The 13,210-nt window shown below is 39.3% G+C and overlaps 1 protein-coding gene across 5 annotated transcripts in view; it reads left to right on the top strand.

Annotated features, from left to right (window-relative positions):
- Positions 1-1,110: 1,110 nt before the first annotated feature.
- PTPRA (protein tyrosine phosphatase receptor type A) overlaps positions 1,111-13,210 on the top strand; it is a gene marked incomplete at both ends in the record, with an annotated part of 86,424 nt that continues 74,324 nt past the window's right edge. For all 5 annotated transcript variants that reach the window (XM_084247061.1, XM_084247058.1, XM_084247055.1 and 2 more), the window contains one exon: positions 1,111-1,137. In XM_084247061.1, the coding sequence (XP_084103187.1) occupies positions 1,111-1,137 (27 nt within the window). The remainder of the gene's footprint in view (positions 1,138-13,210) is intronic.

The following is a 13,210-nucleotide window of genomic DNA, read 5'->3' as shown; positions in this document are numbered from 1 at the left end:
AACACTCAGTATAATGTCTCGGTCATTGCATTTATTCAGTGTTAGGCATTATTTCAATATTAATTTGATTATTTTAGTATATTAGGAATTAAAGCAGGAGAGAACATTTAATTCGGATGCTACTTTTTTTACCCCCCAAGAGAAAAAAGCTGAGGCTTAAAGAGGTTAATAATAGATTTGGCTTGGGTCATTTAACTAATAAATGTAGAGCTTTGATCTGAAGAAGGGTCTTCACCAATACAGGATTTTTCCAATCTTAGCATTTGAGGCCAGGCAATTCTATGTTATAGAAGACTGTTCTGTGGATAGTAAGACAATCAAAACTACCTCTCAGGCGTTTCCATATATCCCCTGGGACAATAGTTCAAGTTTTGGAAGCAGACTCGGGAGGGAGGGGGGAGAGCAGAGAACGGGGAAGAGAAGAGTGCAGTGCAGTGTGTTGAAGGCCTGTGGGCACTTTGGTGGGGAGAAAACTGGGAGAGGGAGAAATCCTGTATTGTGAAAAAATGAAGATGTTTTGGGCCTCCCCTGGTGGCACAGCAGTTGAGCGCTGGGCTGCGAAACTGCCCTCAGCCTCTGCAGTGCCGATTCGATCCCCAGCTGCCGGCAAGGGTCCCACATGGCGCGCAGATATCTCCTGCTGCGCCCGCTGCTCCCCTCAGCAGTGTATTTCATCAGTCTGCCTGTTCTGTTTCCCGCTCTGGCTCTGGTGAATCCTCTCACCCTCCCGCAAGTCTGACTGTACCCAGTGCTTGTATAAATAAATAAATCTTTAAAAAAAAAATGAAGATGTTTTAATAATTTAAGTATGTTTTGGGATAAGAGAGCAGCAATACTTCATCCTGTTTTCACTGGAAAGTTCTGATTTCTCCTCAAATTCAATTCTCAGGATCTTTTCAGTGACTCAGGCTTACTATTTAAAATGGAGTTTTGTTCTGTGTCTCTTGGAGTATTAAGTGCAGCTAATTGAGAAATCTTGTTAGAGTATATTCCTCTCCCCTGGAACAAATTCATAGGTGTAGATAAAACTGTTTCATTTTTCTAAAGTTTTGTCCTCTGTTGCAGGTGGCACAACTAAAAAGGGTATTTATGGAATTCCAATGAGCGTTGATGGATGATGCAGTTGAAATAACTAAGGTAAGAGCAACAAGATTATAGCTGTGATGATGTTCTGCCACCCAAGTTAGGGTCCTCAAAGAGTAAAGCTAAAACCAGATTCTCTCCCCTTCCCTTTTATTTCCAAGCTATATGAGTAGCTTATATTTTTTATGATTAATAATGTTATAATTACCCTTTTAGAGAGTGGTTGTCAGCTTGGTGATGAATCAGAATCAAAGGACTTTCTTAGCCCAGTGATTACTTTAAAATGTTGGATCAGGGCCTCCCTGGTAACTCAGGCGGTTGAGCGCCACACTGTGAAGCTGTCCACAGCCTCTGCAGCATGGGTTCGATCTCAGCCAGCCTGGAAGAAACCCACATGGCGCAGCAGACCTCTCCTGTCTTGCCCACTGCTCCCCTCAGCAGTGTATTTCGTCAGTCTGCCTGTTCTGTTCCCCACTCTGTCTCTGGTGAATCCTCTTACCCTCCCACGCATCTGGCTTGTACCCCGGTTCTTATATAAATAAATAAATCTTTAAAAAAATTAAAAAAATAAAATGTTGGATCAGATGCTAATTCTATACCTAGTTTTTCTGAGGAGCTGTCATATACATAAACCATATACCACCATAATGGCTGCACCATTTTACATCCCTACTAGCAACATATAGGGGTTCTGGATTGTCTACATCTTTACCAACAATAATTATTATTATTATTGTTTTTTATAATAGCCACCCTCATGGGTATAAATGGTGTCCTCGTGGTTTTGATTTGCATTTTCCTAATAATTTGTTACATTGGGCATCTTTTCATGTAGTTATTCATTATCTGCTTTGCAGAAATGTTTATTCAAATCCTTTGATCATTTTAAATATTGGGCTTCATATTTCCTTTTCAAAAGTGAGGTTATCCTATGTGTTTTCTATCATTTGATTTTAAATTTTTAATTCTTACTGTAATATGCACATACAAGACTTAGAGAATACAAACCAGAGATAATTTCCAGCTCTCCATTCCACTGTGCTGAGAGAGTCTTTGTTTTCAGAACTGTTTTTTGATGACCTCTATAATTCTAGATTATAATACCTGCATTGCTGTGCCTTTTTTTAACCTTTTAAATATTCAACTCCTTACAATTTTAGGCTAATATGAATGATGAAAATTAACCTCATACCATCACCTGGCCCATTTGTTGTATGCTTTATTTTTTTGTCTTTCTGCTGTGTATTAGTTTCCCAAGACTACTATAACAAAGTACCACAAATGTTTATGTTTAAACAACATAAATTTATTGTTTCACAGTTCTAGAGACTAGAAGTCCAGAATCAAGGTGTCAGCAGAGTTGATTGCTTCAGAGGGCTGAAGGAGGAATCTGTTCTTACCTCTTCCCTAGTTTGATAAGCCCAGACATTCTTTGCCAGGTAGATGGCATTCTCCCCATGTCCTTACTTCATTTCCCTGTAAGCGTGTGTATCTCTAGCCAAATTTTTCCTTTTTATAAGTATATTAGTAATATTGCACTGGGGTCCACCCATCTTATCTTGGTCATCTGCAAAATCTGTGTTGCCAAGTAAGATCATGTTCACCCCGAATCGTAACTTGGGGTTAGGACTTTAACATCTTTGAGGGTTTGGGGGTAAGGATGCAATTCATCCCATAAGAAGTTAGATAACTTTCTATGAGTAGTGCTCTTGAACCTCTTGTTTTGTTGTCGGTTTTCAGCAGTATTTCTTAACTCTCCTATTTTGTGAGGTAGATATTAGCACCCCTACCTCTGTTAGACTTAATTTTCAGTTTAACCTGTTGAAATTTTTTTTGAAGATCTATTTATGCATACAAGAGCTGGGGTGTAGGCCAGAGGTGCAGGGGGGTGAGACAATTCACCAGAGACAGAGTGGGGAGCAGAACAGGTGGATCTATTGAAATACACTGCTGAGGGGAGCAGTGGGTAAGACAAGAGAGGTCTGCTGTGCCATGTGGGTTAGCTCCCTAGCCAGGGATCAAACTCATCCAGCAGTGGCTGGCAATAGCTTCATAGTGCTGAAACTATACCCCACTAGGGAGTCTATGCCCCACTAGTGGGGCCCCTTTGCCCCACTAGGGAGTCCCTAACCTGTAGAAATTTTAGTCTCTGCTAACTCTCCTCCAAGCACAACGAAGCCTTTCATGCACTGTCTATAGATTATCTCTAAAACTAGGAATCCAATAAACAGCATTTATATTATTATGATATTCTGTAACTTAAATACTATAAACTTAAAATATTTAAAGATCAGTATTGTGTCAGCTGTTTAGTTTAATTGTGTTTCTGAAAATATTTCTTCATTCTGTATGTTTTCTGTATTGCTGCATAACAAAAGATTCCAAAATTTAGTTATTTAAAGGGACGCTTACCTATTTCGGTTATGAATCTGTGAATGAGCAGTCTGTGCTAGGTTAACTATTTCATCAGTGGCCTTGATTGGAACTGTAGTCAGATAGTGGTTAATGTGGAACTGAAATCATCTTAAACATGTATCTGGTAATTGGTTATTTGCTGTATAAAGAGGTGGGCAGGGCTTCCTCACAGTGTTCCCAGAGAGCAAAGTAGAAACTACAAGGTCTTTTGATGTGTCAACTTGGAAATCATATCATCACTTTTGCTGCATTTTATTGGTTCAAGCAGATCACAAGTCCAGCTCATCATATTCAAGGGGTGGGGGACATAAACTTCACCTTTTGATAGGCGGAGTATACCAGAGTCTCATATAAAAGCTATGTGTGTTGGGCCTCCCTGGTGGCGCAGCGGTTGAGCGCTGGGTTGCGAAGCTGCCCGCAGCCTCTGCGGCACTGGTTCAATCCCCGGCTGCTCCCCGGCCACCGGAGGAGGGTCCCACATGGCGCGCAGACCTCTCCTGCCGCCCGCTGCTCCCCTCAGCAGTGTACTTCGGTCCTTCTGCCTGCTCTGTTCCCCACTCTGGCTCTGGTAAATTCTCTCACCCTCCCGCGCTTCTGACTGTACCCAGTGCATGTATAAACAAACAAACAAACAAATAAATAAAAAACATGCCTCTATTAAAAAAAATAAATAAAAGTTATGTGTGTACAGGTATGGAAGGAGTTCTTGTAGCCATCTTTGCAAGCAGTCTACCATAGTGTGTTTTTTTTTTTTTCCTTCTGACTTATTTTTCAAGATTTTTAGATTTCTCTGGTTTTCATAAGCATTACTGTAGAGAATCTAGAAATTTCCTTTTCATGTATTAGCTTAGAGTTCTAAGAACTTCTTCAGTCTGTGGCTCTGATGTCTTTGGTTAATTTGGGAGAATTTTCAACCTTTGTTTCCTCACATTTTTCTCTTTTATCTGAGGCTCAAATTATGTATAAATTAGATCATCTCACTGTATTCTCTTTATCCCTTAACCACTCTTCTGTATTTTCATTGTCTTGCCACCTCCTGTGTTAGTGTAGGCACTTCCTTTTGACCTATCTTCCATTCAGCTGTTTCTTTACCTCTTTAATCCATCTATTATTCTTTCAGCTATTGTATTATCTCAGTTTGAGAAATTTTGTTGATCTGCCATTGCATTTACATATATATATATATAAAACATCATCCTTCATTTTTGTACTATGTATGATTTCCTGTGAAATTCCCACCACCAATTCACCCGTGCACCATCCCCATAGTTCCTTGTGCTCTTCCCACCCCTGTCCTGATACCTCTCCCTTCTCCTCCCCATAGAATGTCTCTGATCTATGGTTGCCTGTTAATTTTGATTTTTACTTTATTATAGTTATTTTTTTTCCTAACCCCTTATTTGGTTCCTCTACATCCCTCCTGTGAATGAAACCATCCGATATTTTTCTTTTTCTTTCTGGCTTATTTCATTGAGCATAATCCCTTCCAGCTCCAGCCATGTTGCTGCAAATGCCATTGCATTTTTATATACACATAACATTGATTCTTGACCAAAGTCCTTAATGCTGTGCTACTGTTCTTGCCTGTTTTCTGTGATTCTCATGTTATCAATTCATGGCCCAGACTTTGTATTTCCAAAATTGCTTTTAGAAATAATTTGAGATCTAAGGTGATATCTCCTTTCTTTCTTCATTTTAAAGATTTATTTATGCATACAAGAACTGGGGTATAGGTCAGAAGTGTGGTGGTGAGAGGATTCACCAGAGACAGAGTGGGGAACAGAACAGGCAGATTAACTGAAATACACTGCTAAGGGGAGCAGCAGGCGAATCAGGAGAGGTCTGTTGCACCATGTGGGTAGCTCCCTGACTGGGGATCGAACTCGTACTGCAGAGGCTACAGATGGCTTCATAGTGCTATGACTTAATCCCTTGTACCACCAGGCAGGCCCGATATCTTCTTTCTATAGATGATTTACGTTTGTTTCTGATCTTACCTACATGTCTTGAATAATTTTAATTCAGTTTCAGAGACTGGGGTGCTTTTAAGCAAAACTACAGTTCCTACAGGGGCAAGTTGATGAGGATATCTACTATGTGTGGGACACTTTGCTAGGTACAGATTATGTCCTATGAGTAGAGCGGACATGGTTTTCATTCTCATTGAGCACAGTCTTGATTATAATTTGTAGGTGAATATGCAGGTTAGTTTTGTGAAAGCAATAAATTGGCTGCCATGGTAGTGAATATTGGGAGTGGGGAGAAGTTGGGAGTGTTATTACCATAGCTAACCAGGGCAGATTTTGTTTAAGCTGAGACCTTGCTGGTGTGAGAGAGCTGGGACCAGAAGCTTCTAAACAGAAACAGCCTATCAGACAGTGGCAACTAGAATAAGTGAAGGGGGTTAAGATTGATTTAGAACTCTATTAATAAGTTCTGGGAAACATCGACCTTTCCCACCACTTTTCTCCCATTTCCCTTTGGGAAGATTAGTGAATCTAGACTCCAGATTGAGCTCTGTGATCTTGGACTAGCTACCTAATTCTTTGTTTAGATGAAAGGGAGGGAAGATGAGTGGGGCGGATGGGGAGGACAAACATGAAAATGGGATAGGAAGTGGTGAATGGAGTACATGGGAGAGTGTCTGTGTCAAGTTTCTTAATATTCCTCACAAGTGTTTGCTCAGTTTGGCACTTGTGGTAAGCATTTTGTAAGTACTTGATGATATGGCAAAATGAAAATAGAGGATTTTTTACATGAAATTATAGAAAGGAAGAATGAGATAAAAATTTGCCATGTTGGGACCTCCCTGGTGGCGCAAGGAGTTAAGATACAACCTGTGAGGCTGTCCGCAGCCTCTGCAGCACCAGTTCAATCCTCAGCCAGCCAGGGAGCAACCCACATGGTGCAGCAGACCTCTCCTGTCTCACCCGCCCGCTGCTCCCCTTAGCAGTGTATTTCAGTCATTCCACCTGTTCTGTTTCCCACTGTCTCTGGTGAGTCCTTTCACCCCCACCCCCACCCCCGCACCTCTGGCCTGTACCCCGGTTCTTCTATGCGTGAGTAAATAAATCTTTTAAAAAAAATTTCTGAGTTGCTCCTCATTGTAAAGGATGGAGATTAAATCAATCAAAATAAAGAAGCTCCATGTTCACCTACTTTCTGGATGATAAGAGTTTTATTAACATGAGAAAAACACTTGAGAAGTGAGTTCCTTGAGGGTAGGATCTTCTCTCTCGCGTCACCAGTTGGTCCAAGACAAGAACCTAGTGGAACAAATGGGCAAATGAGTTGTTCCTTGCTTTGAAGAAATTTAGGACTGTCCTTACCTTACAAGACATGTTTATCATCCACTTGCTCTCTATAAATTCCAGGAAGAGATTAAGAAACTATTTCCCTTCATAATATTATTAGCCTAAACTTCTGATCTGATTGATGGGTTATCGAACTTAAATTTCCTCAAAGCAGAACAGTCAGAGAACACATTATCATATTGAGATAAACAAGAGCATACCTCTCAGTGCCTTGTGAAGTGCATTCTGTCCTTGGTCACAGACGTTTGGTCTTGAGCTGATATTTGAGAGTGAAAAATTGGAACTTAGTAGAGTTATACTCCCTGTATCTTAATTTTCCAACCATTATGTAAGGTTTTCTTTTTCTAGAAAGAGACTAATCTGGAATAAGAATTGTCATCAGTAAAAGCAGATTTAAGTAGGTCATCTGACTCTGCTTTTGTGCTCCACATTCATCCTGGTTATAAAAGGGCCTTTCATGAGTTTTCTAGGCTTTATCGCTGCCAGACTCTCCGCAGGCATTGTGAAAGGATTAACACCACCCCACCCCGCCCGCCCGCTGTGCCTGTCTCATGGACTCTTTCGTAGAGTACATGCTGCACTGTTTATAGTTCAGCAGGAACTCTTTGCAGACACTGACTATATGAACAGATAGGAGATTTCAGTATTGATTGGTGTCATTAGCTATAAAGTTAATGTTCACCAGCGTCTAATAGATACAGTAACTTGCAACTTAATTTTTGCCCAATTAATTAGTGCAGAGTTTAAAAAGTGTTTTTATTAAAGTTATATGTAAAATTTGCCTCTACTTTCTGACTAATCAATTTGATAGGTTAATGAATGTTTCCAATGACTACATATGCATAATTAACTTTATAAAAAGAATATAAAACCAAAATAGTTTTTTTTTGAAATTAGCAAAAGTATTTTTATTTTATTTATTTATTTATTTATTTTTTAATAATAAATTTTATTTTTATATTCCCCATACAATTGCAACCCCCCCATTCTGACCCCAATCCCTCCCCTCCCGCCCCCCACCCCCCAAAAAGTGTCTCTGTTTCATAGTTTTTTATTGATTTTGATTTTCACTTTCTTATAGCTATTCATTTTCCTGGTCCCTTATTTAAGTTTTCTAGATTCCTGCTATGAGTGAGACCATCCGGTATTTTTCTTTTTCTTTTTGGCTTATTTCGCTGAGCATGATCCCTTCCAGCGCCATCCATGTTGCTGCAAATTGCATGTGTTTATCTTTTTTGAATGCTGAGTAATATTCCATGGTGTATATGTACCACATCTTCTTGATCCAGTCATCTATTTTTAAAACCAAAATAGTTTTTAAACTTTTACCTGTGGGAAAACACTTTTCCTGTCCTTTGTGTAGAGGAGGAAAATAAGCATGAGACATTGAAGGCTAAGTATTTAGCACACTGTGACATAATCTGAGGAGTAGTAAAGGATTTGTGTTTTACTGGCATTATGACTAGATTTCAAAACTTTTGATAAAGTTAATCTCTCAGTCTTCCAGCTTATTTACTCTCTGTAAGAACTAGAAAATATTCTCTATCAGTTAAGACCAGTATTTTGTTTTGTCATCTTTAATATCTGCCTTCCTTTCCTAATAAGTCCTGCCTAGCCTTTGGTTCAGCAATTTAGCTGTTCTTTTTTTTATTTTAAAAGATTTATTTTTTATTTATACAACAGCTGGGGTACAGGCCAGAGGCATAGGAGGATTCACCAGAGACAGAGTGGGGAGCAGAACAGGCAGACAGACCGAAAGCACTTGCTGAGGGGAGCAGCGGGCACATTAGGAGAGATCTGCTGTGCCATGTGGGAATCTCCCTGGCCGGCTGGGAATCGAGCCTGTGCTGCAGAGGCTGTGGACAGCTTCACAGCACTGTACTCAACCCACTGCGCCACCGTGGAGGTGCCAAGTCAGCTATTCTATTGTCAGTACTCTACCCTATTGCATATAGTTCTGTTACATTTACTTGAGCAGTGCTTAGAACATTTTTCTAGAAAAGAATTCTTTAAAAAATAGGTCTCATCTTACTTGGGCCTCCAGAGCTGGCCAGTGTCAGCGCTTGCATTTTCTGCAATAGCAGTCTTAGTCTTTTTGATCTTAAAACTTTATCTCCCACTTTTTAGCCTTTGATTTTGCTACATATTTCACAGGAAATCTTGAAGATGTCAGATTGAAGCTCCTCACTTTTCTGTTTCCCGTATCTCTTCCTATCTTATGTATCTTGCTTTCCTTCCCTCCTGATTCCTTATTCTCAGCATTTGAACAAGATTAAGTCTCTCTTAACCTAACAAACCAGTCAGCCCTTTCCTGAATGCAAATCTGTCACTATTTTTGCTAAGATATAAAAATCCCATCTCTAATCACCTTGGTAACCTCCATATTATTTCTGATAATTTGCCTAGGTTTTCTATGTAAACAATCATTTTCTGAAATGATTTTATCCTATCTAATTTAATGATTTTCTTATCTTATGATAAGGCCAAAACCTCTTTGAATATTATTGAATAGAAGTAATAATGGGTTCCAATTTTTAAAGGGAATGCTTTCTTTTTTCTTTTTTTTTTTTTAAGATTTATTTATTTATTTATACATGCACTGGGTACAGTCAGAAGCGCGGGAGGGTGAGAGAAGTCACCAGAGCGGGGAGCAGAGCAGGCAAAAGGACCGAAGTACACTGCTGAGGGGAGCAGCGGGCGGCAGGAGAGGTCTGCGCGCCATGTGGGACCTTCCTCCGGTGGCCGGGAGCAGCCGGGGATCGAACCAGCGCTGCAGAAGCTGCGGGCAGCTTCGCAACCCAGCACTCAACCGCTGTGCCACCCGGGAGGCCCCAAGGGAATGCTTTCAATATTTCCCTATTAAAGATAATTGTGTAATGTTATTGTTTTAAAATAACTTGTTTCATCTGCTTAAGGAAGTTTTTTTTATTACTAATTAAAAAGTCCCCCTTTTTAAAATCATGTATTCTTGTGTTTTTTCATCAATTGAAATGATTCTGATTTTTTTTTACTTAATATGGGTGAGTTCTGTATAGAGGTTTTATATTAAAATAGCTTGTACTTTGCTTCTCAGCTTTTTGGCTAACAACAAGTGTAAAATATATTGTACACCTTGGGTAAACTCAGATTGATCATGGATTATCATTTTTGTGTACCAGTGTGTTAATATTTTGTTAATATTTTGAATCTATATTATTGAGCGAAAGTGGGCTATAATTTCCTTACTTATAAGAATAAAATTGTCCAACTTTAGTGTCAGGTTTCATTTACCTCTTAGAAGGAACTGAGAGGTTTTCCCTCTTCTGTCTCATGTATCATCAGGGTCATCTTTTCTTTGTGGGAAAAATTTTAGTTTCTGTTTCAGTTTCTTTGAGATTTATAAGAATAGTCAGATTTTTCTTCCCAACATAGTTTTAAGTTCTGTTTTTCTAGAGATTTGTTCATTTTTTTGATTTTTCAGTGTTTTTGCCTATAGTTTTAAGTCTTTTTTATTTGCTATATCTGTAGTTATTTCCACTTTTCCTAAATAATATTCTTTTGTACCTTCTCTTTTTATCTGTTGTTATTTTAACCAAAAAATCCAGTGGCCTTGTTTAATTTTTTTGTCTGTTTCTTTTTATTGTATTTATTATTGGCTATTCCTATAATTTTAAAACAACTTTAAAATTGACATATACAATAAACTTGGATACATTTAAAGTGTAAAATTCAGGAAGTTTTGATGGCATCAGAACTATTACCACAGTAGGTAGAGTGTGAACATAATCATCACCCTCCAAAATGCATTGATACTTTGTAATCTTTTCATCTTGCCCCTGACCACTACTCTGTCCCTAAGTCTTCACTGATCTATTTTCTGTCACTAAAGAAAGTGTGTGTTTTCTAGGATTTTATATAAGTGAAGTCATGCATTATTATGTAACTGTCTTTCTGATGCTTTGACATCCGGAGCCTTGCTAGCCCTGTAGAGACTGCCCAGGTTAGCCAGTTTCTAGAGAATGTAAACAACTCACCTGTTTGTAAGCCTTTCATATACAAAACAGCCAATCTAGAACCCATACCCCAACCACCTCCTTTATTGGGCTCTCATATTCTGGGTCACGATCCACCAGTGTGATTCACCCCAGGACTTGTTACCAGGCAATTAGGAACAGCCCCTAAACCCCGGAGTCCCCAGTGATAATATTCAGATTAGCTAATCCTAATATTGTTTACCCTGCCTATTTTTTCCTGTAGAAACTACAGTAAAGTTTCTTGGTCACATTTCCCCCTCACTCCCGCTACCTCTGACCAATCCTGGTCCCTCCACATGTGTGGTCCCTGTGTGGCGTGGCTTGCCGCCTCTTCTTGGGAGCCGTGAGTAACAAACTAGCAAACTTTCCTTTCAGTGACAGCCATCCTATTTATTGGTCTCACCATGCCTGAAGAATAAAACCTATGCTTCTTTTTTTACTTTAAACCTATGTTTTAAAACCAGTATCTGTACTCTCTTTTGTCTTGCTGCTTTTACTCAGCTAAATTATTTTTAGATTCATCCATGTTGTGTATATCAGTAGTTCATTTCTGAGATAGCCACTATATGGATATACCAGAATTTGGTTATCCATTCATCCATTGATGGACATTTGGGTTGTTGCCAGTTTTTGACTTTTACAAATAAAGTTTCCATGAGCATTAGTGTACAGAACTGGTACATAGATACATATTTCTTGTTCTAATGGGTAATTATATTTACTGTATCCAAAAGTAGAATGGCTAGATCCTATGGTAGATATATGTTTAAATTTTTTTTTAAAGATTTATTTTTTATTTATACAAGAGCAGGGGTACAGGCCAGATGCGCGGGAAGGTGAGAGGATCCACCAGAGACAGAGTGGGGAACAGAACAGGCAGACTGATGAAGTACACTTCTGAGGGGAGCAGCGGGCGAGACAGGAGAGGTCCGCTCACCATGTGGGTTGCTCCAAGGCCAATGGGGATCAAACCAGCACTGCAGAGGCTGCGGACAGCTTCATAGCGCTGCGTTCAGCCGCCTGCGCCACCGGGGAGGTCCTATGTTTAAATTTTTAAGAAGCTGATAAACAATTTTCCAAAGTGGGTATACCATTTTACATTTCCACCATCAGTGTGGGGGGTTCTAATTTTCCAGTATCCTTGACAACACATGATATTATTGATCTGTTTATTTTAGGCACTTTATTGGGATCTTACAGTATCTTGTGTCTTATTTTACATTTCCCTCATGATTCATGACTTACAACATCTTTGTGCATTTCTGCCTTCTTTGGTGAAAATACTTGTTCAAATCTTTTACCCATGCTCTGCTCCCTGCTCTGGCTCTGGTGAATTCTCTCACCCTCCCGCGCTTCTGACTGTACCCAGTGCATGTATAAACAAAACAAAAACAAACAAATAAATAAATAAAACATGCCTCTATAAAAAAAAAAAAAAATCTTTTACCCATTATTTTATCGGCATGCTTTTCTTCTTTTTGAGTGTTGATAGTTCTTTATATATCTGAATACCAAACCTATATTTATAGGTCAATGCTTTGAAAATATTTCCCCCAGTCTGTGGACTTACCATTTTTAAAAATTGTGGCTAAATATAGCTAACATAAAATTTACCATTTTAACCAATTTTAATTGTATAATTCTATGGTATTTTTTCATACTGTTGGGTAACAATTAGCACTGTCCATCTCTGAAACTTTTCTGTCTTCCCAAATGAAACTCTGTAGTCTTTAAACAATAACTTCGTTTCTTTCTTTCCCACCCCCCAATAGATTCTATAAATTTGATTACTTGGTATACTTCATATAGATGAAATCATGCACTATTTGTCTTCTTGTGATTGACTTAACTGGCCCTCAAGGGTCATCTGTGTGATAGAAGGTGTCAGAATTTCCTTTTCAAGGCTGAATAATACTCTGGTGTGTGTATGTGTGTCTAATAACATTTTTGTTTATTCATCTGTCAGTGCACACTTAGCTTGCTTCTACCTTTTGGCTGTTCTGAATAATGCTACTGTGAACATGGGTATACAAAAAACTGAGTCCCAGTTTTCAGTTCTTTTGGGTGTATACCCAGAAATGGAATTGTTGTTTCATATGGTAATTCTGGTTAATTTTTTTTTTTTATAGAGGCATGTTTTATTTATTTATTTGTTTGTTTGTTTGTTTGTTTATACATGCACTGGGTACAGTCAGAAGTGCGGGAGGGTGAGAGAATTCACCAAATCCAGAGCGGGGAGCAGAGCAGGCAGAAGGACCGAAGTACACTGCTGAGGGGAGCAGCGGGCGGCAGGAGAGGTCTGCACGCCATGTGGGACCCTCCTCTGGTGGCCGGGAAGCAGCCGGGGATCGAACCGGAGCCGCAGAGGCCGCGGGCAGCTACGCA

Source organism: Talpa europaea (genome assembly GCF_964194135.1).
Source record: "Talpa europaea genome assembly, chromosome: 11".
Taxonomy (NCBI): Eukaryota; Metazoa; Chordata; class Mammalia; order Eulipotyphla; family Talpidae; genus Talpa; species Talpa europaea.
Note: the sequence above shows the minus strand (reverse complement) of the source record. Positions and strands in the feature narration are given on the sequence as shown.